We start from the raw sequence: 23319 nt of genomic DNA on the forward strand, positions 1-23319 counted from the left end.
ACGCCCATTCTCACTCCACCATTTCATCGCCTTGACACTTCGTGATAAACACAGCAACGGTAGGATAAAATAATCAAACTTTTAATTTGGTTCTCGTTGTAATGTTCTCCTTACTTTACGTCCGGAAGTATCAGCCATTTTATAATAAAAACAAATAATTTACGTGTTTATGTTTGTGTTGGCGTCTATTTCGCTTAATATCTCATCATGGAGTACAGATTAAGCAACGAAATTTAGCACGGTGACTTGTATATGAGGGGCATTCATACTATTATATTTTGGTGATGAAAGGTCGAAAAAGTAGGGAGATAGAGGGATCATGTATCTCGAGAGGGGTAGAACTTAATGAAGATTTTATTTGTTATTAACATTTACACTCTTTTATAAAACTCATCCCTACCCTCAAAATTAAGCTTTCTGCCATTTTATAGTAATTAGAAATGTAAAAAGTTTTTTATAACAAAAATTTGATAACAGATGACAAAACACAATTTTATTTTCTTCTTAATAATGGAATATATTGCTTTTTGCGCTTATTACTATTTAACACTTACCTTATTAGTCTAAATAAGTATAGACGGGCTTATCACAGCAGTGAATGAGGTTAATTTACAAATTCTTTAATGATAATTAACACCTTAGTAATGAACTTTACAATAACGATGGTACATTATACTCTCAAAAAGTTTACTGACAAAGAAAAGCAAATTAATGAAATTAAACTCTGGTCGTCATTTAAAAAAATCCAGTAACGAGTTGCTTAACTTCCCGGCAACATTTGGTGGCGCCATCTGTTATGATCATTTATTTAAAAACTTTTAAGTATTATAAAATGGCAAAAAGCTTAATTTTGAGGGTAGGGATGGCTTTTATAGAAAAAAATTAATGCTAATAACCAGTAAAATCGTCATTTTTGAGCTATCACTATACTTCCCCTCTATTAAGACTGGAAAGTATATAGTCTATAAAGTACACCCTATAACACCTGGAAAGTAAAAAGCCAATGAAGTCGCATAAAATAGAATGTTATATACGAGTGTATATCGGTGATTCCCAAGCTATAGCCCCGGGCCAAATCCGCCTCGCGAACGACCAAATAGTCCTTACTTTTAGTATAAATGGAATATGCAAAATACTTATGGTCGTCTACCTAAAATTTACGCACAATTTGGCTCTACAATCGAAAAGTTTGGGCACAATCGTTTCATATTGTTGAATGTAATCTTAATCGTTTCTACGTTTCATAAACAGAAGCTACACGTTAAGGATTGTCCTCCGAGCAAACGAACAAAAGCTTCCTTGCTTAAAGTATATTTTATTTTTAACAAACTATGTCATCTCATTTTCTTTTACTCCGGTACCACTAGAATTTCCCGATTTATATCGCCATTTTTGCTATATTATTTATTTAATAATTTTCTTCTTTTTACACCAACAATAATAAACAGCTCTCGCATATAACTCTCCTTCATTACTTTGTTTGTTTATTGGTTTATAAAAACTACATAACTGCTGTTCTCTTTTAGCAATTTTCTGTAGGAGTTTATAATGTTTAGTACAAGAAAAAAAAATACTTTGTAGTAAAAAATTTTATGTAGGTCTATTTGAAATTAATATTTATATACTTTGTTTACGTAATTTTATATGAATGGTTTAGTTGTTAAATAAATAGTAGTTACCTCTTGTAAAACTAAATCGACTTTTAAACTTGTTCACACTATATCATTTGCCATCATATAAAACTGTTTAGAAGCAAAGTCATTCTACAAATGATTAAAGGCAAAAAATATATACTTTGTATGTTAAATAGTTATAAATTAATAATAAATTCTCATCACAAGATTGAGAGAGAGTATAGAGAACGTGCTTTATCACCGAAAAATTCATTAATTTTCACATTATAATACAAAAGAATACGCCGTAATTCAAGGCTACCGTAACGGTTCGTGCGTTGCATTGGTAAATACTTTCCTACAGCCAGAAGTATAATGCACACATTTACGACAGTCACAAGGTGGTTTGATTTCCTACGATAACAGAAATAAGTAGGTTCCTTCTTCACGAAATAAACTGTCTCCCCTGCTTGGGAATCAGGTTTTTGGATGTGACGTGACATCAACGGAGAAGTCAAAAAGCTTTTAAGTTAAGTGGGTCGTCATGAGAAGGTTAAGGTACTGGAAAAGTGCTCTTCTCTTTCTCGGTTTAATTGTTGTTTCCGTCACGTTTTGTTTTGTGTCTAAACTCAGGTAATTTCTATATTTTTTGTTCATTTCTGTGGTTTATTTTCGATTTTCTATTGTTTTTATTACGTAATTTTGTGTGTAAAAAGATTTCCGTGTGACTTACCTGTATGAGGTGACGTAGTTGATAGTTAAACGTCATCATTCTCCATTCAAAAGCAGACGATAGACGTCGCGTAACTCTAATTAGGCCTAAGGAAAATTATGTATTTGTTTTAAAAATTGTATAATTAGGCTAAAATTTAACAGTTTAAATGTATTTATTTATAAAAAAATACTCACAATGGAGGCAATTTAACTCGTTTCTTTGTATTTTAAACGTTTAAAATTCGATTTAATCGACTTCTTTTACGTTTCCGCCAATTGTAACTTGCAAATAAACTAGTCCCGGGAATTGTTAATTAATTTATTAATCCGCCGTTTAATTCGCGTATTCATACGTTTAAGAACAAAATTGAAAATTTATCCCGTTAATTAATTTATTCATTTTATATTAAATAACGGCAAGAATTTAAATTATATCCCGTGCTTAATTTGGTTTACGTCAGTCGTTACGTCGTTAAAGACCCGCCATCTTTAAAATTTATGAAACGAATAGTCAATATAATTAATTAATATTCCTTCTAGACATTTATTTTAGTTTAAGCCCAACCAGTAGTTCATTTATCATCTCGAGATTTAATGTTACATTAAATCTTCATTTAAATAATAGGTATTATTTATCCATCACTAACTCAAACTCAGCCTTCTTACTAAATATACTAGATACATCCAATACACCTTATTGCTGAGAACATATATTTATTACGTATAACTAACGTTTTCGGCCCACTTTATGGGCCATCCTCAAATTACAGTTGTTCGACTCTAATACAAAATCGAACACGTTCAAAATTAAACTAAATTAGAACATACATTTTAAAATTAAACAAATAGAACAAGTATAACACCAAATAATAAATAAGAAAATCCAAATAAATATGATAAATGAAATTACATAAATAAATAAATAAATAAATTAATTACATTTGTGTTTTATTTGGATTTTCTTATTTATTATTTGGTGTTATACTTGTTCTATTTGTTTAATTTTAAAATGTATGTTCTAATTTAGTTTAATTTTGAACGTGTTCGATTTTGTATTAGAGTCGAACAACTGTAATTTGAGGATGGCCCATAAAGTGGGCCGAAAACGTTAGTTATACGTAATAAATATATGTTCTCAGCAATAAGGTGTATTGGATGTATCCAGTATATTATTTATCCGCCATCTTGGATCTTTCTTCACTGTACGGATATTCTTTAGCAATTGAAAATTAAATAAAATTAAAACTTGAATTTTTTAAATATGTAATTGTAGTCTAATTTATAGAGACTGCATGATGAGATCTCTTTCTTTCTAAATGGAGCTCTTGCATAAATTGAATATATTTTTGTGTACTTTATGTATTCTGTGATTAAGTCTGAACAGTTTTACTCCATTTCTTTTCATTAAAATTCTTTATTTTATTATACTAACTTGTAAGTTGAAAATTTTGAAAAGCCATGGTTCAACTAGAAGTCCTAAGTTGTGTTCAAATTATTTGAATTTTTACGAAAATACAAAATGCCGAAGTCAGTTATCGACTGTATACACTAAACTGCTGATATATTTGAATATTCTACTAATTTACAAACTTTGCAGCATTTCAAAATGAGATCCTTCTTGTCCAATAGACAAGTTAAAATGCTTGCATACACTAATCGCTGAATTGATTGCAAAAAATGCAGTTGCCTGACTTCAAATTCTGAAAATCTTATCTGCATAAATTTTTAGATTTTTTCCCCCATTTGAACGCATTTCTTTCAATAAAAAGCTGAACAACTGATAAAACGTAAGCCAAAATGGCGTCTGGAACTAGCTTTATTTTTGCAATTTTGGATCAAAATCATGCTAATTAGCTTCACTTTACTTTCATTTTAGCTCATTTCAATTTGCAATCAGATAAAATATTGCTAATTGTTCAGTTTTTATTGCCTATAATTTAATTTAACCCCAATTAACTATACTGTGGATTCCATAGAACAGGATTTATTTCTCTATTAATGTAACGCATTTAAAACTATATAAAATACACTTAATTAACTTTTAAATATGAGTTTCATTTATTTACAAATGCATATGATTAATTGAACCATTAGAGAAGTAGCCCCCTGGTGGCCAGGGCAAACTTAGCTTGCCCGCCATATTTACAAAGGTCTACACGTTGGAAAGTTGTAAACAACCTCGTATGACGTAAAAAAAGGTGAAAGAAAGAGCGACCTTTGCCATTATGTCAGACTAACGAGTGTCATAAGGTTACAGTCAAAATAGAAATTACTCAAAGGGTAAAATAGGCCTTTAGCGCGTCTAAAAATGGCGATTCTGTCATAACAGTTGGCGCGTGTGGCAATGATCCGGGGCTTGTATATTGGAGCCAATAGTGAACATTTCTTCATAGCTTCTGATGTGGGAATTGAAGGGTGTACCTCGTTGTAAATTAAGTTTTTAATCTTAAAACAGGATTATAAAACTGTTTTTTTTTTATTGTTGTTTTTGGACCAAAACCAATTCTGTAAAAGTGTAGCGTACACAAAATGGGGCAAAGTTCGTTTAATTTTTGTTTACTCGGTCACGCTAAACGTGATCGTCGTCACGGATGGGTGCACTTCTAGGTTTGTTTGATCTTCCCCTAACATGTTCCTTGCTGGACGAGTTCGTGACGATTTTTAAGTGATGTTTCTGAATCATTATCATCATCTTATTAACTTGTAGTTAACAGTTTAAGGCAAGTAGGTCCTGGTGCACCTCTTAACACACAATTAAAATGCAAGTTAAAGAAGTAAAAACGAGTTTTTACGCACGTTTTAAGATCTCTTTCACATAAAAATATTCATTTAACTACACTGAAATCTAAACAACATGCAAAATAAACATAGTGCCTAGCCTCCTACTGATAGAAGTGCCCGGTTGAGAATAGATAATGATTAACAATTGAAATTAATTTTGGAAAAATAATCCATTGACACTAGCAAAAAATACGTCAGTGAAGGCGACAATAACAAGGGTTCTAGTTTATATATCAAGTACATTTATATATTGTAATCCGAACTCGTGACTTGTTAGAAAACATTTGTATTGTAAGGATCTTTTTTAAATTCTTCCACCCCTAGACATTACATTGGCGTAGCCAGGGTTTTGTTATGGGGGCCTAGTAGAGGCTGTAATTTTCTGGGAAGAGGCACCAGGTTAACTGGGGGAGGCGTGCCCACCCATGCCCCTAGAGCAGTAACGGGTTCGGCCAGACCCATAAAGGGGACCCGGGAGGTGAGGGACGTGGCTCCTACGTATCAGGATGGACCAATCCCGAAAAATTCCTGAAGTTTTTCGACCCGTATAGATTCGATCTCGGGTTCCCGATAGTGGTAGAATACCCCGCCATATTTGTAAGGGTTATAAATTTGAATTGATGATGGAATAAGAAAATGGTTAGGTTAGGTTAGCAATGGCGATGGACGATCTGTTAAGCGAAGACTTTCTGCGAGAAACAGACTCCTATTCAGGTGTGAGACTCGTGAAGAAAACACGAAAAACTCTACGTGAACAATCGGCTGGCCACGTGGAGTTTCCGTGTTTTCTTCCACACAGCAATACGTCATTTCCTGTGACGAACAACAAATACACCAGTGGCGTGCCGTCATTGGAAGCGATGGAAGCGCCGATTCCACCTTCCAATGACCTTCCCTTGTATTTTATATAATATAAATTTTCATATTTTAACGTACTTTGAATTAATTAAAATGAATATTTTATTATAACTGCATTATGTATCTTTTACAAATTTCTATACTACACGTGAAAAAAAAAACGATAAGATTACTATTGTATATTCGAATAATTCGGTGGCGGAAGGAATGTCGAAACCGGGTCAGTTTCTAATCAGCCAGATTATATAGGCATTAGCACATGCGGTTTACAGAGCACCAACCTCACCCGGTTTAGCTGGTAGAAGCGACACACGCGTACGAAGTCCAACTTTATAACCCGGACCGGTTCTGAGCTGTTAGCCGCCTGTTTGTCAACTTCCAAGCAGCCAGATTATAGGCATTGGCGCATGCGCTTTACAGAGCACCAACGTCGCGGTTTAGCTGGTAGAAGCGACACACGCGTAAAGAGTACGCGACTTTATATCCCGGAGCGGTTGTGGGCTGTTAGCCGTCTGCTAGATATTCGGCCACCCTCGCCCGATTATGTGAATCATGAGCAGACTAGTTATTTTTCCAATTCTTTGTAATTTTCGAAAACGATAAAAAAATAAATGTAGTAATTAACTTTTTATTTATTTATTTCATATTTGCAGACTAAAAAAATTACGAGTCACAAGAAGGCGTCAATTAACTACTACGGCGCTGAAAAAAACGTAAAATTTATTCTGGCCCATGTTATAAAAAGGGTTGCCCACCCTAGACTAGATTTATAACAACCCAACCGATAGGAGTTTACTGGCACGTTTTTATAATAGTTCTGTATAGTTGACAGGAGTTTTAAAAAAATCCATTAAAATATTTGATATATTTATTCTGCGTTTATTCTGCTCTCCCACCTTATATTACTTACGGATTTCAATGTTAAACCGGTGATATTACGATTTAGTATGTCCCATCTGTAAGGGGATGCAGAAAAAACGTGTACAATTCTAGTACGTGTTAAAAATTAACTGTTACTTTGGCAGCATCATTTACAACCAAATTTAATGAATGAGACGTACAGTACATACAATGGTACAAAAAAAAGCTCTAGAATTTATTTTCCTTAAATTTACGATTTATATATCCGTTGTCATAAAAATTTGTCTTTCCACTGTGTTCCCAAGACTACAGATATTCAGGTACAAAGTAACTGGTTTCGACTTATTTCTACTTAAGAAGTGACTAAATAATTAAGAGATTAGGGAATGGGGACATAAATAAAATCCTGTTGAAAGAGCCAGAATTTTACTTCAACAAAAGCTTAACAGAACCAATCACTCGCTCAGTACAGTGGGAAACTGATTTCCGTGTACACCTGGTATTAAAACGAATTAGTTAGAAAACGAATGACTATTAAGTTTAACATATAGATTTTTACAGCTACGGTGAGAAACGTTTAAAATTTACAACAGCCCTGTGGCGTCCTTTGAGATATACTAGTGATGCGACAAAAGAGGCATTTGACATTGACCGGTATCGGCACCCTCGGGATTTGGCACGCACACACTCACTACACACCTACCTGGACCGTCACTAGTTCCATCCATTAGCTACTCGTATCAAGATATTTGACTAAGTGGATTGTTTTAAGATTTAAAAAGTAAAGAATATTTTATGTTATTTTTATGTACGTTTCTTTACAAAGCTATATTTTAATTATAATTTTCTTTAAAAGTATATTAATACAATCGAACAATATATTGTACCAGGTATGTATATCCACCGCACATTTTATTTCACCGAGTAAGTTTTTATAATTTATTTTTAATTTTAGCCCTTATATCGTGGCTAGCGATTCAGAATGTAATTGTGATATTAAAAATACATTTAGAGAAGTCTACAGTTTTTACTGGCTTATCGAACAAATGAATACGAATGGACCGTAGACCAGTGATTCTTAACAGGGAGCCGCGGCCCCTGGGGGTCCATAAGAAGTTTGCCGGGAGCCGCCAAATTATGCAAAATTTCCTTCAGAATATAATAAAAAGAAAATTGATGTATAATCCGAATATCGTATTGAAAAGTGAAATAAGAAAGGTAAAGTTTTCCTATTTAGTTTTTATTTATTTATTTTGTATTTCTTCCCACATACAACTTTGTTAGTACAGAAGAAATAAATGTAAATATGCTACTTACACCGCAGTATTTACTTCTTTATTCCAAAGCAATTTTAAGAAACTATTAATGCTTGGAATTTTAAAAATAATTAGGAAAAATAGTAGGCTTTGAAAATTTAAATATTTTTGCAAAAGTTATGCAAAATCCTTACCACAAGTGGGCGTTTTAATTTTAGTTTAGTTTTAGCATCGACATTGGATCGATTTATCGACATGTTTCTTATTTTATTTTCTGTTAAAATTAATGAGTTTTCATGTTTAATTGTGAAGCTTGAATGTTATTTAAATAGATAATGAAATAATAAAATTATGATTTACATTTATTATATAAAAAATAAAGCAATAATAAAAAAATCAATTTATTATAGGTAAATTATCAAATTATCAAATATAAATTATTAAAAAATGGGGGTCACAAAAAAGTATGAAATATTTGGTGGGCGGCGAGTATAAAAAGGTTAAGAACCACTGCCCTAGACCATCACTGACGCGCAATTAACTAATTGCCCCTGGAAGTCGGCTTCTTACAGAAACACAGCTTCCCTGTCATCAAATGTCACGGCACGCCACTGAAACACACAACGTACGGGTCACGTTTCTTAGCGTTTCCAATGTTACAATAGCGTCACTACGAACAGTTAATGCGAACTGACGTTACACAGAATAAGCCTCTAATTTTATCACATGGTGTTAAATTCTACCCACCTTAGCAGTATATATAAAATTAGCGTGTTTGATTTTTTAAATGACTAAATCATTATCAGCAGTAGTCAGTGGACGTGTAGCGATACAAATAAAATACAATTGCCTGGTCACAATTTCTAGACAGGAACAAAAGCATAGAAAACTATAATCAACTCGTAAAGATGTCAGAAATTTCATACGGAACAATGGAATTAAATCATTTGTCACGAAGATTGGCATTGGTCCAGAACGAGTTCAACGTCCGACACTAATTACTGGCTTCCCTTTTTTTGTTTTGGAACTTTCTGGCCAAGTTTTCATACTTCACTTCTAAAAATACTCTTGTCTAAGATAAATTTAAAGCAAATTCTATAAACGAATGTCGAATACTTCCGCAAACCAATCCCAGAAAGTAATCTTTCAAAAGAATAATGCAAAGAGTTTAATAATTGGATAAGTTACTCAATTAATATGCAAGATGATATTGATCTAGTCCAGAACAGGAAAGAATTTGAGTCTACAGATCAATTTTACAAGAGAGTTTATCTGCACCTAGTTGATCTATTTGTGGAGTTAGACAGGGATTATTACTCATTAGCTGAAGAATTTGTACTTTTACTTGATCAGACATCATCCACATATAATGAATATATAATGAACAACCCCTGTGCAAGGATTGGAAAACTCCAAGGTCAAGTTTCCTGATAATAGGCTCAACAAAGAGCATTAAACTATCAGTGTAATGCTCTTTGTGAACTCATAAGTATACTTTTGTTCTGTTTGGAGTTACATCCTGGTACATTCCGATGATGATCTTACAAAGAGCATCAAAGGTGGTGCTCTTTGTAAGCTCATCATCAAAATGTACTGTATCTAAGGATATTCCCAGGATGTACTATCTATAAATAGAACAAAGGTGGGCAAACTATGAGAAAGGCACACCTTTGTTCTATTTGTAGAGTTACTTTTGAAAGAGGTTTTTGCTCCTTCAATTCTAAGATCTACTGATGAATGGGATATTTAGTGGAGAGACTTCTCTAATGTCAAACTCTATCCCACATATTATGAATCATTGTTTTTATTTTCTATGTAGCTCATTAACACTAAATTATGGTAAGAAACATGTTTATTATAATCTGTAGAATTATATTCATTATATAACCACAAAATTAAAGCTTAATAAACTTTTATTAATGAAAAATTAAAGAAAACGCAGTAATTTACACAGCATTTAAACATGAATTCATTAATGTGTGTGTAAAAAAAAAAAAAAAAAAAAAACCAGCAGCTACCATACTGGATATTTAGAATAAATTCATTAATATGACTTCTATTTAGCATAGGAAATAGTAATACAAAGAAATAACTGTGTGGTGGGGTTCAAGAATGGTGTAAAATATGCCTAAAACATTAGTATTTAACTAATAATTTGTAATTTCTAGACTTGTATCTATATGCAGATATTTATTTATTTATAAGGAAACTGAATGAAGAAACAGATTGCATCAGAAGGATAGAGATACCTCAACTCAAGACATTGCAGTCACTCCAGAATTAAGGCCTCTCTAAGGCCTTAATTGTAACTTAACACAGTTTTATTAATTGATGATCTCACTTCTCCAATGTAATTTAATTAGTTTGATCTTTTGCAAATTAAATTTAATAATGTCTTCTTAGAAAATTATATCCAATTAACAATCTGCAAACTGAATTAAGTTAAGATAAATATTTTCTATCCGAATATTTAATAAATTCTTTATTCTATCCTTAAGTAAGGATAAATTTTAGTGAAAGAATATTTGATTATGGTAATTATTTAAAAATTTGAATGTCTACTAATTTTTAAGTTGCACTTGTAATTTTATTATTAAAATTACTAAACAATGGTATCTGTGTGGGAGTATTTCTCCATTACTTTAGCAAAACCCCTGCTCTAGCTACTGTGAGATTTTCTTATGCAAGATCAAATGCACCACTCCAGCTCATTCCAGACAGCATTTGGATCCAAATTCAATTGAACAACTTAAGGATGAGCTAAAATGTTAGATCGAATTTTACTTGACAAGACACCTGCAACATCTCTAGAATAAGCTTCACTAGAATTTGGTGAGAGCATTTGAGAATAGTTGCCTCAATCACCGACAAAGGTCTTCATGACTGTTTTTATCTAGTTCTAGATAGGATCATTTCTGTTTGTGGATAACAATGATTTAGTTTAAGGAATGTAACTACATTTTTATAAAATAACTTTCATTTTTTTGCAGAAACATAAAAGTCGCATCCAAGTTCAAGTACTCCTGCTTGCCAAAGCACAACATTGTTTTCTTGAAGACACACAAATGTGCAAGTTCTACGGTGCAGAATATGATACTGCGATATGCCTCGAGGCATAACTTGACGATCATGCTACCCGTATTCAGTAAAAGTCCCTATTTATCCAGATTAGAATTATTCTCTAGAAAAGCATTGGCTTTCGACCATGCTCCCTGGAAGATTTTGGGATATAATGTCATCTGTCATCATGTCAGATTTAATAAAGTAGAAATGGAGAAGGTGATGCCACCAGATACCACCTACTTTTCTATTATTAGAGAGCCTGCATCTCTGTTCGAGAGTCTTTACGAATATAACAACTTAGCTCAATTTTATAACTTGACATTTAAAGAATATATCAAATCTATAAGAAAGCAACGAAAAGGACTTTATGAGAGGGCCGGAGGAAATTTGGGACCAAACCAGATGCTGTATGACTTTGGAATGGATCCAAGAGACATACTTTCTAAAGAAAAGGTTTTGCATTATGTAAATGAGCTTGGCAAACAGTTTGATTACATTATGATAGCAGAACATTTCGACGAGTCGCTGATCATCTTAAAAAATCTGTTGTGTTGGGATTTCAACGACGTTCTGACCCTAAATAAAAATGTACGACTCAACGAATTCAAACACGAGATGAGCAGAGAAGAAATTACTCTGCTGCAAAAACACAACTGGGGTGATCAGATCCTATATAAAACATTCCTACAGAAGCATAATGCACTGGTTAACAAAATTGGAGCAAAGAAAATAGAAGAAGAAGTTTATAAATTGCAGAAAATGAGAAATAAATTATTAAAAGAATGTGTAAGAGAATCCACTGTGGCGAAAAACATCAGTAAAGTTTGGAGCGGCAAGATATTGGGATTTCGAACGAACCCTAAAAACAAGGATCAGACCTGCTGGAATGTCGTAAAATCCGAAAGGGAACTGACGAATGAACTGAGGCAGAAACAGTTTGCCCGCAGCTTCCATTACGGATCGTCATCCAAAAATAATGTCACTGTTAAAGAGTTTAAAGAGGCTATGACAAAATGGTTACACATACAGAGACTGAAGGACAAGGACAAAATCATTTTATAATCAAAATGGTTAATTATAATTTATATTTCATATTGAAATTCAAATTATGAAAATATTTTATAATATATGTATTTATAAATACATTTTACTATATATATATGTATTTATAATATATCTTAGTGTAAATTAAAATTAAATTTACATGTTACATTTTGAATTCAATTGAAACAATTTTTTCTACTTACAAAAGAATGTAAAATGTAAGAATTTTTGAATGTTTTAATATATTTTTAATGGAAATTAAGTGCAAAATGTAAGTGCTTATGTATGTAAATGTTTACAATTGTTCTAAATCTGATTTCAATTAAGTGTTAATTACATGCAAGTGTATACTAATTAAATACAGTTCTCATGATTATCAGAAATAACAATGTAACAATAGACAGAAATCAGCAATGCTTAATGTGCAATTTCAATTAACTGCAGCAAAGCACTATTGCACCATGTTACAAGCTTTAGATCGGGGTTGTAATCACTAAGGAAACAATTCTGTAGCTTCTGACTGACTAAGCATCAAAATATTCACCATTTCACAATTTTCAACAGAAGTTTACCTCAGATAATAAAATCATAAACACAAATGCTATGATACAAAATCCTCATTGTATTTTCATACGGATGCAGCCACAAATTGCTTTCATAACCAACACGTGTCTGCAGAAGAATGTTTTCCGAAAACTGTTCTTTCAAATTGTACAGAAACAAATATTAAATAAATAAATCCTGAAGGATAATTTAGATTTATATATTACCACATACCTCTTCCGCATCCACTCAAAACAATTCTTACTAATGTTCTGAAACTACTTGAATGAAACAATTATTTTCTTAATCACTTTTCACTTATAGATCTTGCTTGTTCTTTATAAGTTGTACAGTACATAAGTACATCAACTTCAATTCACTATTCTTTTATCACCAAGCAGAGCTCACACTGGCATCTACTTGAGCATAAACATATTCACATTATAACAGCATTAATGTTCAGTTATTCTTGTTTGTTTGTATTGTTAATTCATGTAATTCATTCTTAATTATAGAATCAAGTGTTTAATTTCTACAAATAATTGATTAATGTTAACAGTAAAGGTCAGTTCATACTTTGTAGAATTAAAATGAGAAGTGTGTTTCCATTCTCATAAATGTTCATACATCAAAACAATGGTTAAGATGTGTTTTAAAGTGTAAAGAAGAATGTGTACTTTGAATGAAAATTACATAAGGAAAATTCAGAAAGTTAATATCAATCTGAAGTACATTTTCAATATAAGCATTGTGTATAAAGATATTAATTAATGGCACAGTTGTGGGTTAGGAAGTATTACCCTCTAACGTACTCATACATCAGGAGAGAATTGAAGTGCATCTTGAGTAATGCAACGTTGACACTAAATTGATTTAGTGTCATTTTCTCTACTCTTTTATGTTATCACAAAGTAAAAACCAACCTTAAGTCTAGCCGGAAAATGCAGTTTTATCTTGCAAACTGTATATTAAATTGTAGTTTATGAAAAACTAGCAACCGGAAGTTTATTTTGGCCATCTCTGTCATTACATTCCACATTATGCCAAATGACTATAAAATTAAATCAGGCTACTTCTCTGCATTTATTTTTAATTAATTTTTAAATAATTTGTTACTAGAGGCAGGTGTTATGTAACATCTCTTATTAAATTTAATAAGAAATGGTACCTAACACCTGGCTCTAGTGAAAAAATATTTAAAAACTAATTAAAAATAAATGAGGAGAAGTAGACCGATTTAATCAGGTTGTCGTTTGGCATATTACTAATATATTGGGCTTTGAGATGTTGTATATGTTCTGGATTAACATTACTTTAAAATCTTAATGGAACAGAGAGAACAAGAGGTAACATTTATCTTAAGTTATTTTTATTATAAAGTTTCAATAATAAAGGTATAAAAAAAGAAAAACTTTTCTATAAGAAGTCGAGAAAATATGATTTGTTTCATTAACAATAGTTTCGTTATTTCTTGAAGTGGAAGGTTGCATTTAACTGAGCAATTTCAGATTGTGTTTGAGTTGGACGGAATGTTTGTGAAGAAGTGCACTGCTTAAGGCATAAATTAGATGTCTATCAATTTACAGTTAGAAATGAAAAAAACTGTATAAAAAAACACATATAAACAAAAAATATCCCTAAAATATCTACACCACGATATAAAATAACTTTCTCTATTAAAAAATAACAACATATGTACGACACGTTTTTACGAATTGAAAGTTCTGAAATGAAAGATTTGTTTTGAGGAATAGTGACTATGTTGTTATAGAGATTCTTTGAATGGAATGTCCATTTCTAGTCCATTTCTTCTAAGTTTAGAGGGAATCATTACCCGAATGAATTGTTCGATGACATGTTTTGTTTGATGATCACAGCATGACTTTGAAAAAGTATTTTCAATACTAAATCTGCGTCTATTATGCATTCTTTTTGTAAACCTAAACAAAAAATATTAATTATTTTCACTAAATCTAAAATAAATATTAATTTATTAGAAATTGACTTTTTAGAAGTATTGAAATAAAGAGATATGTAAGTTTATTGTAAATATTTTTGTATTGTATGTATAGAGTATCAAAATTAGAAGTTTGCAAATAGTGCGTGAACTGTTCGGGAGTTGCTCACAAGCATAATGTCTTCACTAAAAACTCTGCATGTTTGAAAATGGCTGGGAGTTCTTCTGATTGATATGGGTTTCAGAAGAATCTCTGATGTACCATCTCAAAAGTGAACTTGCTACCATCTGAAAGCTGTTCTAGAATATTTTGCAGACTCCTGTCTACACAGGTTCGTAAAACTATTTGTGCAATATACTAGAATGGCTCTGTACATGGCTTTGCCTTCCATAAATTTATAAACCATGTATGATTGAGGAGAAAATCTGCTTGAATCATCTGACAGATTGCTTACAAAGTACAATTAACTCTTTCAACCAAGCTTGTTCATAAAACTGGTCAGAACTGATTGAACAGTTTCAGTATATAAAGCAGCAACGATCACACTGTTTGCTTCACTTTTCATTGAAAGCATTAACTCTGATATAAAAATGTTGAAAGTTTAACTACAAGACAGCATCCGTAAGAGAATTTGTCATAAATTTTTAATTTTCAACCATAAAATAAGTCAAACCACAATAATTTATTATTATAAAACTCTTTTAAAGCTTGTAAATGTATTAAATCTTTTTTGTTTTATCAATAATTATATTAAAATTGTACTTGAAGATCAAATGAAAGGAAAATTTGCTAATAGTAACATAAGGAGTTTGGTGGTACAGCACTACTGGCTCACAGTCACCAAACTCCACATGCTGTGTCTGTGTTCTACTCTCATTTGATCATTCAACAAGGTAAAAATGTATTATTTTAAGTCATTTTAATGTATTATTTTTAAATGTATTATGTATTTTTATACATATTTCGATATTTCAACACTTCTGATATTTTCTAATAAATTCTAACTTACCGAAACTATGAGTTAATTATAAAATATTTGGTCAAAACAATCGTAAACAAGATAAAAAATTCTAAATTTGGCCTTTCTGCTCCCGCTCTTCTGCCTAAATAAGACTGTGCCATTCCATCGGCTAAAGATATTAATAATTTAATTAATATTTTTTCCTAAATATTCATATTTGGATTATTTATCAAATATACTCACCAACATAAAATTCCCATGGCGGTGAAGACATTTTCCCATCGCCACCCAAACTAAATGCCAAAACTCTCAATTTATATGTTTTTCCAGGAATGAGATTTGGAACAACGGTTTCTAAATCTTCCCCGTCTAAATATCTCACAACTTCTTTGGCAGTCGTTAGATCTCGATCGGCCTCCCAGTAACGAACCTATAAAAACGAAAAAATTAAAAAGTTGATAGAAGATATCTAACTACTTAATGTAGTAATTAAATTGCAAAAAATTAGCTTTATATGTATTCATTTTTTGTAGAGAACAAGTATACAATATTAAATGCTAATTTAATTAAATTAATATTTAATGTTGTATTTGACATTTTCAAAGTATATGGGCTAGTTAAATTTGATTTGCTGTACGGTTACCAATTTAAAGCTACAGTAACTGTAAGCAAGTTATTTATAGAATGCAGTTATCTAGCTTTCATATACAAGGTTTTCCAAAACAAATGCTACCATTTTGAATTACTTCAATTAGATTAATTATTATCCAAGAATGTCATTACACAATGTACTGTATAAATGTCAAAAAACTGTCCAAGTTTCACATTTGCCTGTTACAATTTATCAGTGCATGTACTGTACCTTCATTGTAAAGTATGCATGAATACTCAAATTCTTCTTATGCTCACTGTGGAATATCTGTCATCCCTCCTATGGTAGCCACAATTCTATGGCTTCTGCAGATTACTTATGTTGTATGACAATGAGCAATTCTGGCTTTGCAAAAACGGCATTTTGCACGTTTTCATTTCTTCGTAGCGGTAGTAGACAATCAAATGCAGATGAGAGGACAAATGTTGGACAATTAATCTATCAACTGGTATGTCACTTACTTCTTAAATAATAATTAACATAATTACAGTAATTTAATATGGTAGCATTCTTTATGGAAAACTCTATATATACATGTGTCGGAATAAAAATAAACTGAACATTTTTAGTATAACTTTGTATATAACATACACATACATTTGTTATCTTCAAATTAGGCTCCTTCTATATCAAAATACTTGTCAGCATCTACACTTCCACTCTGTTGCTCGCCGGATTCTGCAATCATTCAATCTCTCTTTCACATTAGTAAGCACAGAAAAGCCCACTGGATGAAACTAAGGGGTGAGGAGATTGGAAATATTTTTACTGGCCAGATATTTTCAGATGGAATGACCTACAAAAGCCAAGATAAAGCTGCAAAACTAGAGCTCTTAATGCTTTGACAAAAGCTAGCTGCAGACGGAGCTTATTTGAAGTGATCCTCCATAAATATTCATACTTGTAACAAGAATTAGGTTAAAATTTCAATTTATTTTTGATTCCAACACATACATGCAAAGATTTTCCTTATGTTTTAATTTGTATTTATGCCTTGCAAATGATACCTACTGGGAATGGCCAAACCTCATCACAATAAGAGCTTTATATTTAGAAAAAATATATATTTCTTTCCAGACTATACATACAAATGAGTCCAAATCCTTCTGGCCTTTCACATGCTTTGTAGAGGCAATAACAAATCTATGGCAAAACAGACCTTTTATTTCAGGCTTCATGTCTGCCATACATTTTAATTTAAGCGCCTTATATTGTTTATCAGAAATACGTGAGAACCTCATTCTCTATTAGAACAGTGTCATATATACAATGTATATACAGTCTAACTCGTTTATAACGTCATCCATGGAACCGGCAATTTTTTGACATTATAACCGAGTGTCGTTATCTGCGAAGTCTATTATTATTATAATAAATTTATTATCATATGTATAAAACTGCAAACTACATGTTTAAATCAACTTTATCTACATTATTATGTCTAAGTTTACATCAATGTAATTAAAAATTTCAAAAATTACCTTTTATAAAAAATTTCTATTTGTCATAAGTATCAATACTGGCGGAATTTCCAGTTTTGAGAATAATGTCGAATCAAAAGGCAACAAAAGGTTAAACTAATGTATGCCAATTAAAAATAATTCAATTATTTCTTTATAAACTATTTAATGTAATATGTTATATTAAAAATAATAGAATATTTAACAATTTAGCATAAAGTAATTTAAAAATGAGTACATAATAACCGATCGTTACGTAGTTAAGAGTGTAGCAAACCTCACCCAACCGAAGTCAGGTGGTGAGAGTACTACCCACAGTCGTTCTAGGAAGTGGACTCTGACCCTAGGACTAAACACGTAGTATTTTCTTTGTGAAATAAAATTTGTAATCTAATTTTGTAAATTTGGAAGTGCTTCAAATATGACGTTAAAACAGGGTTTTATGTCATTACAAGCAGGTTTTTTAACATTATCTAGTATAGTAAAGTCGTGGGACCAATAAAAATTTGACGTTATATTAAAATTGTCGTTACATCCAATGACGTTAAAACGAAGTTAGGCTGTATGTTACTGGCAAAACCCAATTTTACGCCAAACTAGTTTAGAATCATTATTCAAGTATATTAATGGTTAATTTAAGTTCATCATAAAATACAAATAAGTTCATTTTTAATTTTAGTTCGATTTTAAAAGGTATTTTTATTATTTTGTTTGAATTTTTGAAAATATTTTCGAAAGTTAATTACCTTTAAAAGCGCATGGCTTAATAAAAAAATATAAATTGATAAGTACTGATTAGCTTATTTTTATTTTATAGTTTTGTACAAGTGTTGCATCACTTCTAATCAATACTGTTTTTGGTTAATGTTACCCTAGGTATCGAAGATGGCGGCTCGTCTCTGATTCCAGCGATCAGAAGACAGGGAATAGTGAGGACGCACATTCTAACCTAACCTAACCTATTCTAATAATTTGGTTGCTGATAATTATGGTAATTTATTAGAATAGGTTAGGTTACATTAGAACGCGCGTCCCCACTATTCCCTGTCTTCTGATTACTGAAATCGGAGACGAGCCGCCACCTTCGATATCTAGGGTAACATCAACCCCGTTTTTTAATTAAGTAGACTATGTTTGAATAAATATTGTTCATCTAATTGATTGCCTTTTAATTTTATTTTAACTGTTAATATATTTAACCATTAATATACTTGAATAATAATTCTAAACTAGTTTGGCCTGACATGCTTATGCCAAACTAGTTTGGCGTAAAATTGTGTTTTGGCAGTAACATATATAATATTGTTCTGTTGTATAATGTTTAAGTTTATTAAAAAAATTGTATAAGTAGGCTGCATGGGAACCACAATAAAGTTTGCACAAAATGCAGTCTGATGCTACCTGAATTTTGGTTTTGTGTATTAGACAGATATAGAAGAAATGCTCAATATATAAATTCTAATGGATGAACATTAGTATTTAATATTGGGTGTTACTTATTTTTATTTAGATAAGATATTATCTATTCCAATTTTTAACAAATTACAACAGAATGAACTGAAAAAGTTAATAATGTCAAATTGTTTTTAAATGCAACAAATTAAAATACAATTTCAATTCATTTCTAAAATTTTTCTGGGCATTTTGACCAATCTTCATTAAATTTTTCATAAAGATGTGTACAAAACACTCACGTTACCTTGAAATTAAGTCTCTAACATTCAATCATACATGTATAAAAATACTTGAATAAAGCACATTTTAAACAATTAAACATTTATTACCTACTTCTTAATTACTTTGATTCGTACCTTATATCCCATAATCGGTTCTTCTTCCGTAGAGGTGAGAATACCTCTCCACTTAACGGCTACCACAGTAGGAGAAACTGCTTTGACTTCGACATTCGTAGGAGGTCTTAAAGGTGCTGAAATTATTGAATATCTTAAACATGTCATTAATAAAAAACTATTATTAAATAAATATTTGCAAAGATTACCAGCTTTGTATGTTCGAGCCAAAAACTTTTCGCTTTCTATTCCACTACCCGCATCATTATACGCCATGACAGCCACCCAATACTCTGTATTTGGCTGTAATCCTACAATGAGACCCCAGGGAGTCAAGCCACGGTTTAATAATATTAAAGAATCTGTTTCGGGATTATCGTCCTTCTTCCAGTATTTAATCTAAAATTTAATTATTTTTGTTAATTAGGTTAGACTTAAAAAATTGCTAATGAGTTAATAAGTTCTCTACTCTGTGTCCTGAAAGTTTTCCTCTTATTTTTTCTCTAGTTAAATCGAGTGGTTCCCAAGAAACATTGAATGCAGTAGAGTTAAATGGCAATGCTTTGACTTGAGATGGCTGAACTTGAGGCACTGTAAAAAATGTTTCGATTAAATAATAATTTCTCTATAGGAAAACATTCGATAAATTTTAATTCTCACTTTTCTCAGCAGAAAATATGACAACTTCATCACTAATTGGTCCCGGTCCGACATCATTAATGGCTTGTACTCTGACTGTATATTCTAAATAATAATTTTCTTCCCCAACATTCACAGTATACATTCCAATATTTCCATATTCTTCTAAGTCTTTCTTATAGTACTCGACATTTTCTTCTAGTTTTTTATAATATATTTTATACCAAATATTTGGAGCATTCCAGTCTTTAGGTGGAATAGGCTAAAAAAAATTTTTAAATTACATAAATTTATAATCATTTGGGAACATGTAAAAATCTGATAATTCATTGCTTACATCCCAAGTAATTGTAAGACTTCCAACTTTTCCTCCTCCTCCTCCAACATTAAGAGGTGCGACGTAAGGTACATCATTAGCGGTGTGATACGCCGGACTTTCTTTGCTCGGAGATCCCTGCCCAAATTCATTCATGGCTGACACACGGAAATGATACGTGCTCCAAGGTGAAAGAACACCAATGAGTTGCAGCTTTCGTCTACCGTTTTCTCTGTTTACTAGTGTTCTGTCTATCGATGCGTCTGAAAATAAAGCAAATAATTTGTTTAAAAATTCATAATCACAATATAATAAATGAATATTTATGGCAAATAATATTAGAGCAAAACACTCACTTGTCAAAACAATCCAAGTCTTATTGTGTTCAGTATAACCTTCGACAATGTATCTGTAAATACGACGTCCATTATCGGCACCATCGCTCCAGTGAACGACTCCGGATGTATTATTCAATTCTTCGGCTAATACTGCACCAGGTGCACCAGGCGGACCTACAAATACAATCATATAGTGACTGCCATTATGCAACCGCTAAACTTCAATGTGGCTGCTCACCAATAACAATTAACTCCGTCGAGGTGTTTATACGACCAACCGAGGTTTTAACGATGCAAGTGTAAGCGCCGGCCTCGGCAAAACTGATGTTATGGATGTTCAAATAACCTAAATTTTCACCCTAAAATCAAATTAGCAGAAACTACGATTTAATATCAGTTTATACTGAAAAAATTATGATGAATTTTCTATGATAGCTTATTAAAAAAGTACAATTTTTTACACACCACGGAATACTGTTGCTGTTTCAAAAAGTCAATTCTTAAACCATTTTGGAGCCAAATGTAAGCAACATCTAACAACAGATTCGTACGAGCTTCGCATTTAAGAGTCAAATCACTGTTTACGACTGCCGCCAACTTGGAAGTGGGGGATTCTCGTAATGATGGAAAAGCTGCATATAATAATAAACATAAAAATCCAATTAAATAAAACTACAAAATATCAACCGTGAAGCCAGATAACGTGCTGAATTTTTGAGCTATGATTATGCTAAATTAATAATTAGATACAAATTAATTTGTATAGAGGTAGGCAGTTAAGCTGCCATTTTGTGATAATTTTAAAACTTAACTTAATAAATCAACAACCTAATCATAGCCCAATAATTCAGCAGATTATCTGACTTTAATCAAACATTGGTTTATTGAACTGTTGTTTATATATAAAATACTATGAAGCTTAAACAAAAGTAAGTGATATATATTCAGTATATTGAATTTAAGAACTAATAAAGTGCATGACACCAGTACATAATGCACTGCTGCATATAATACATGGCACCAAACATATAAGTTAGTACATAGTACACAATACCCAGTATGTAATACACATAATGAAACAACAAATATTTTGGGAAGATCTTATATAAAAAATATAAATCATCAAAAGGCAGACCAAAAAAATTAACATTTTATGATGCTTTTTGTATTCTTGTAGTAGACCTACAAGTAAAAGTCGAACTCAGTTATAACGAGCATTAGGGAACCAGCAAAATTTCCTTGTTACATCTGTGAAGAGCAGCGACATAACTAGAGGGAGAATGGGCAGCCGCTTCTGGTGCAAACACATAGGGAGCATCCTGCAGGCAGCAAAATTTGTAGCAACACTACCAATAACTAGTGAAAACGATCTTTTAATTTTTAATTCTAAATAAGTTGATTCAAAAAAATGTGTAATTATGAGGGCAATCCCAACAGAAAAGTCTCCTATTTTTTAAAAAATACAAAAAAACATTTATTTTTAATAATGTTCATATCATTTTAAAGCTTGAACATTTATTTATTTTACATAATTGCCATTTCAGTCAATGCATTTTTATAGTCACTATGACAGTTTTTGTATGCCCATGTCATTACATGCTCACTGCCATGTCGTGGGACCCATCTTGCACACACCTTTGATATTCCAACTTTTCCATTAAAATCTTATGAATGGTGCTTCGGGAAACCCCAAGAACCAAAATGCAGAGATCATCCAGAGTGATTTGCCAATCTTCACGCATGGTTTGCTCAACCTTTGTGACTGTCTCATTGAAAATTGATGGTCTCCCTCTTCTTTCTTCATCGTGAATTTCAGTACGATCAGCTGCAAACTCCCTACATCACTTCAGAACGTTTTTGGCATCTATGCATGACTTGCCATACACTTCCGTCAATTGGCAATGAATTTCAATAGATTTAACACGACATGGCGGCAAGCTGGTATGACATGGGCATGCAAAAACTGTTACAGCACATACAAAAATGCATCAACCAAAATGGCAATTATGTAGAAAAATAGATAAATGTTCAAACTTTAAAATGATATAAACATTATTAAAAATAAACGTTTCTTTGTATTTAAAAAAAATAGGAGACCTTAGTTTTGGGATTACCCTCATACATTATATTGTATTTTTATTAATAGTATGCACAAAGTTAAAAATTGATGATTGCTTCAAAGATTTCACTTTCATATTTCTTAAATTTCCTCTTAAAGTACTCAATGCATTGAAAGTCTAGTTATTTACTTCATTTCCTTCAAAAATCCTGACTAATGTATCCATTTCCACTTGAGCTTCAGAAATTGTTTTGGTTCTATCTCACTTATCATATTATCATCACATTCATCATCACCATTGTCTTTATTTGGCATAGCTTCCAAGACATCACTCTCAGTAGGAATATCACTTGTTAACAAATTGTCATCAACTTGTAAAAGCTCATCAATGTCATTATTAAAATTGTTAATGT

At 31.7% G+C, this 23319-nt stretch overlaps 2 protein-coding genes across 2 annotated transcripts in view; one reads left to right on the plus strand and one right to left on the minus strand.

Annotated features, from left to right (window-relative positions):
• The first annotated feature begins 2102 nt into the window (after nt 1–2102).
• Nucleotides 2103–12257, plus strand: LOC136977295 (galactose-3-O-sulfotransferase 2-like). The gene is made up of 2 exons (XM_067272771.1): nt 2103–2246; nt 11074–12257. Exons 1-2 carry the CDS (start codon nt 2158–2160, stop codon nt 12206–12208), a joined length of 1224 nt encoding a protein of 407 aa, XP_067128872.1. The 5' UTR covers nt 2103–2157; the 3' UTR covers nt 12209–12257.
• Nucleotides 12258–14080: 1823 nt separating this feature from the next.
• Nucleotides 14081–23319, minus strand: part of Cont (Contactin) — a 30509-nt gene continuing 21270 nt past the window's right edge. The window contains exons 14-24 of the mRNA XM_067272750.1: nt 21313–21479; nt 21086–21206; nt 20866–21021; nt 20531–20772; nt 20215–20455; nt 20024–20145; nt 19764–19953; nt 19576–19691; nt 15896–16082; nt 15701–15821; nt 14081–14673 (exon numbers count right to left, since the gene is read on the minus strand). Coding sequence (XP_067128851.1) covers nt 15706–15821; nt 15896–16082; nt 19576–19691; nt 19764–19953; nt 20024–20145; nt 20215–20455; nt 20531–20772; nt 20866–21021; nt 21086–21206; nt 21313–21479 — 1658 coding nt within the window. The 3' untranslated portion in view covers nt 14081–14673; nt 15701–15705. The remainder of the gene's footprint in view (nt 14674–15700; nt 15822–15895; nt 16083–19575; nt 19692–19763; nt 19954–20023; nt 20146–20214; nt 20456–20530; nt 20773–20865; nt 21022–21085; nt 21207–21312; nt 21480–23319) is intronic.

This window comes from Centruroides vittatus, unplaced genomic scaffold (assembly GCF_030686945.1).
Source record: "Centruroides vittatus isolate TY-2023 unplaced genomic scaffold, ASM3068694v2 contig_453, whole genome shotgun sequence".
Lineage (NCBI taxonomy): Eukaryota > Metazoa > Arthropoda > Arachnida > Scorpiones > Buthidae > Centruroides > Centruroides vittatus.

Excerpts from the sequence above, each read along its gene's own strand:
- LOC136977295 (XM_067272771.1), top strand. The coding sequence starts at position 2,158 with ATGAGAAGGTTAAGGTACTGGAAAAGTGCTCTTCTCTTTCTCGGTTTA. Across the intron at positions 2,247-11,073 it reads TGTTTTGTGTCTAAACTCAG|AAACATAAAAGTCGCATCCA; the intron begins GTAATTTCTATA and ends ATTTTTTTGCAG.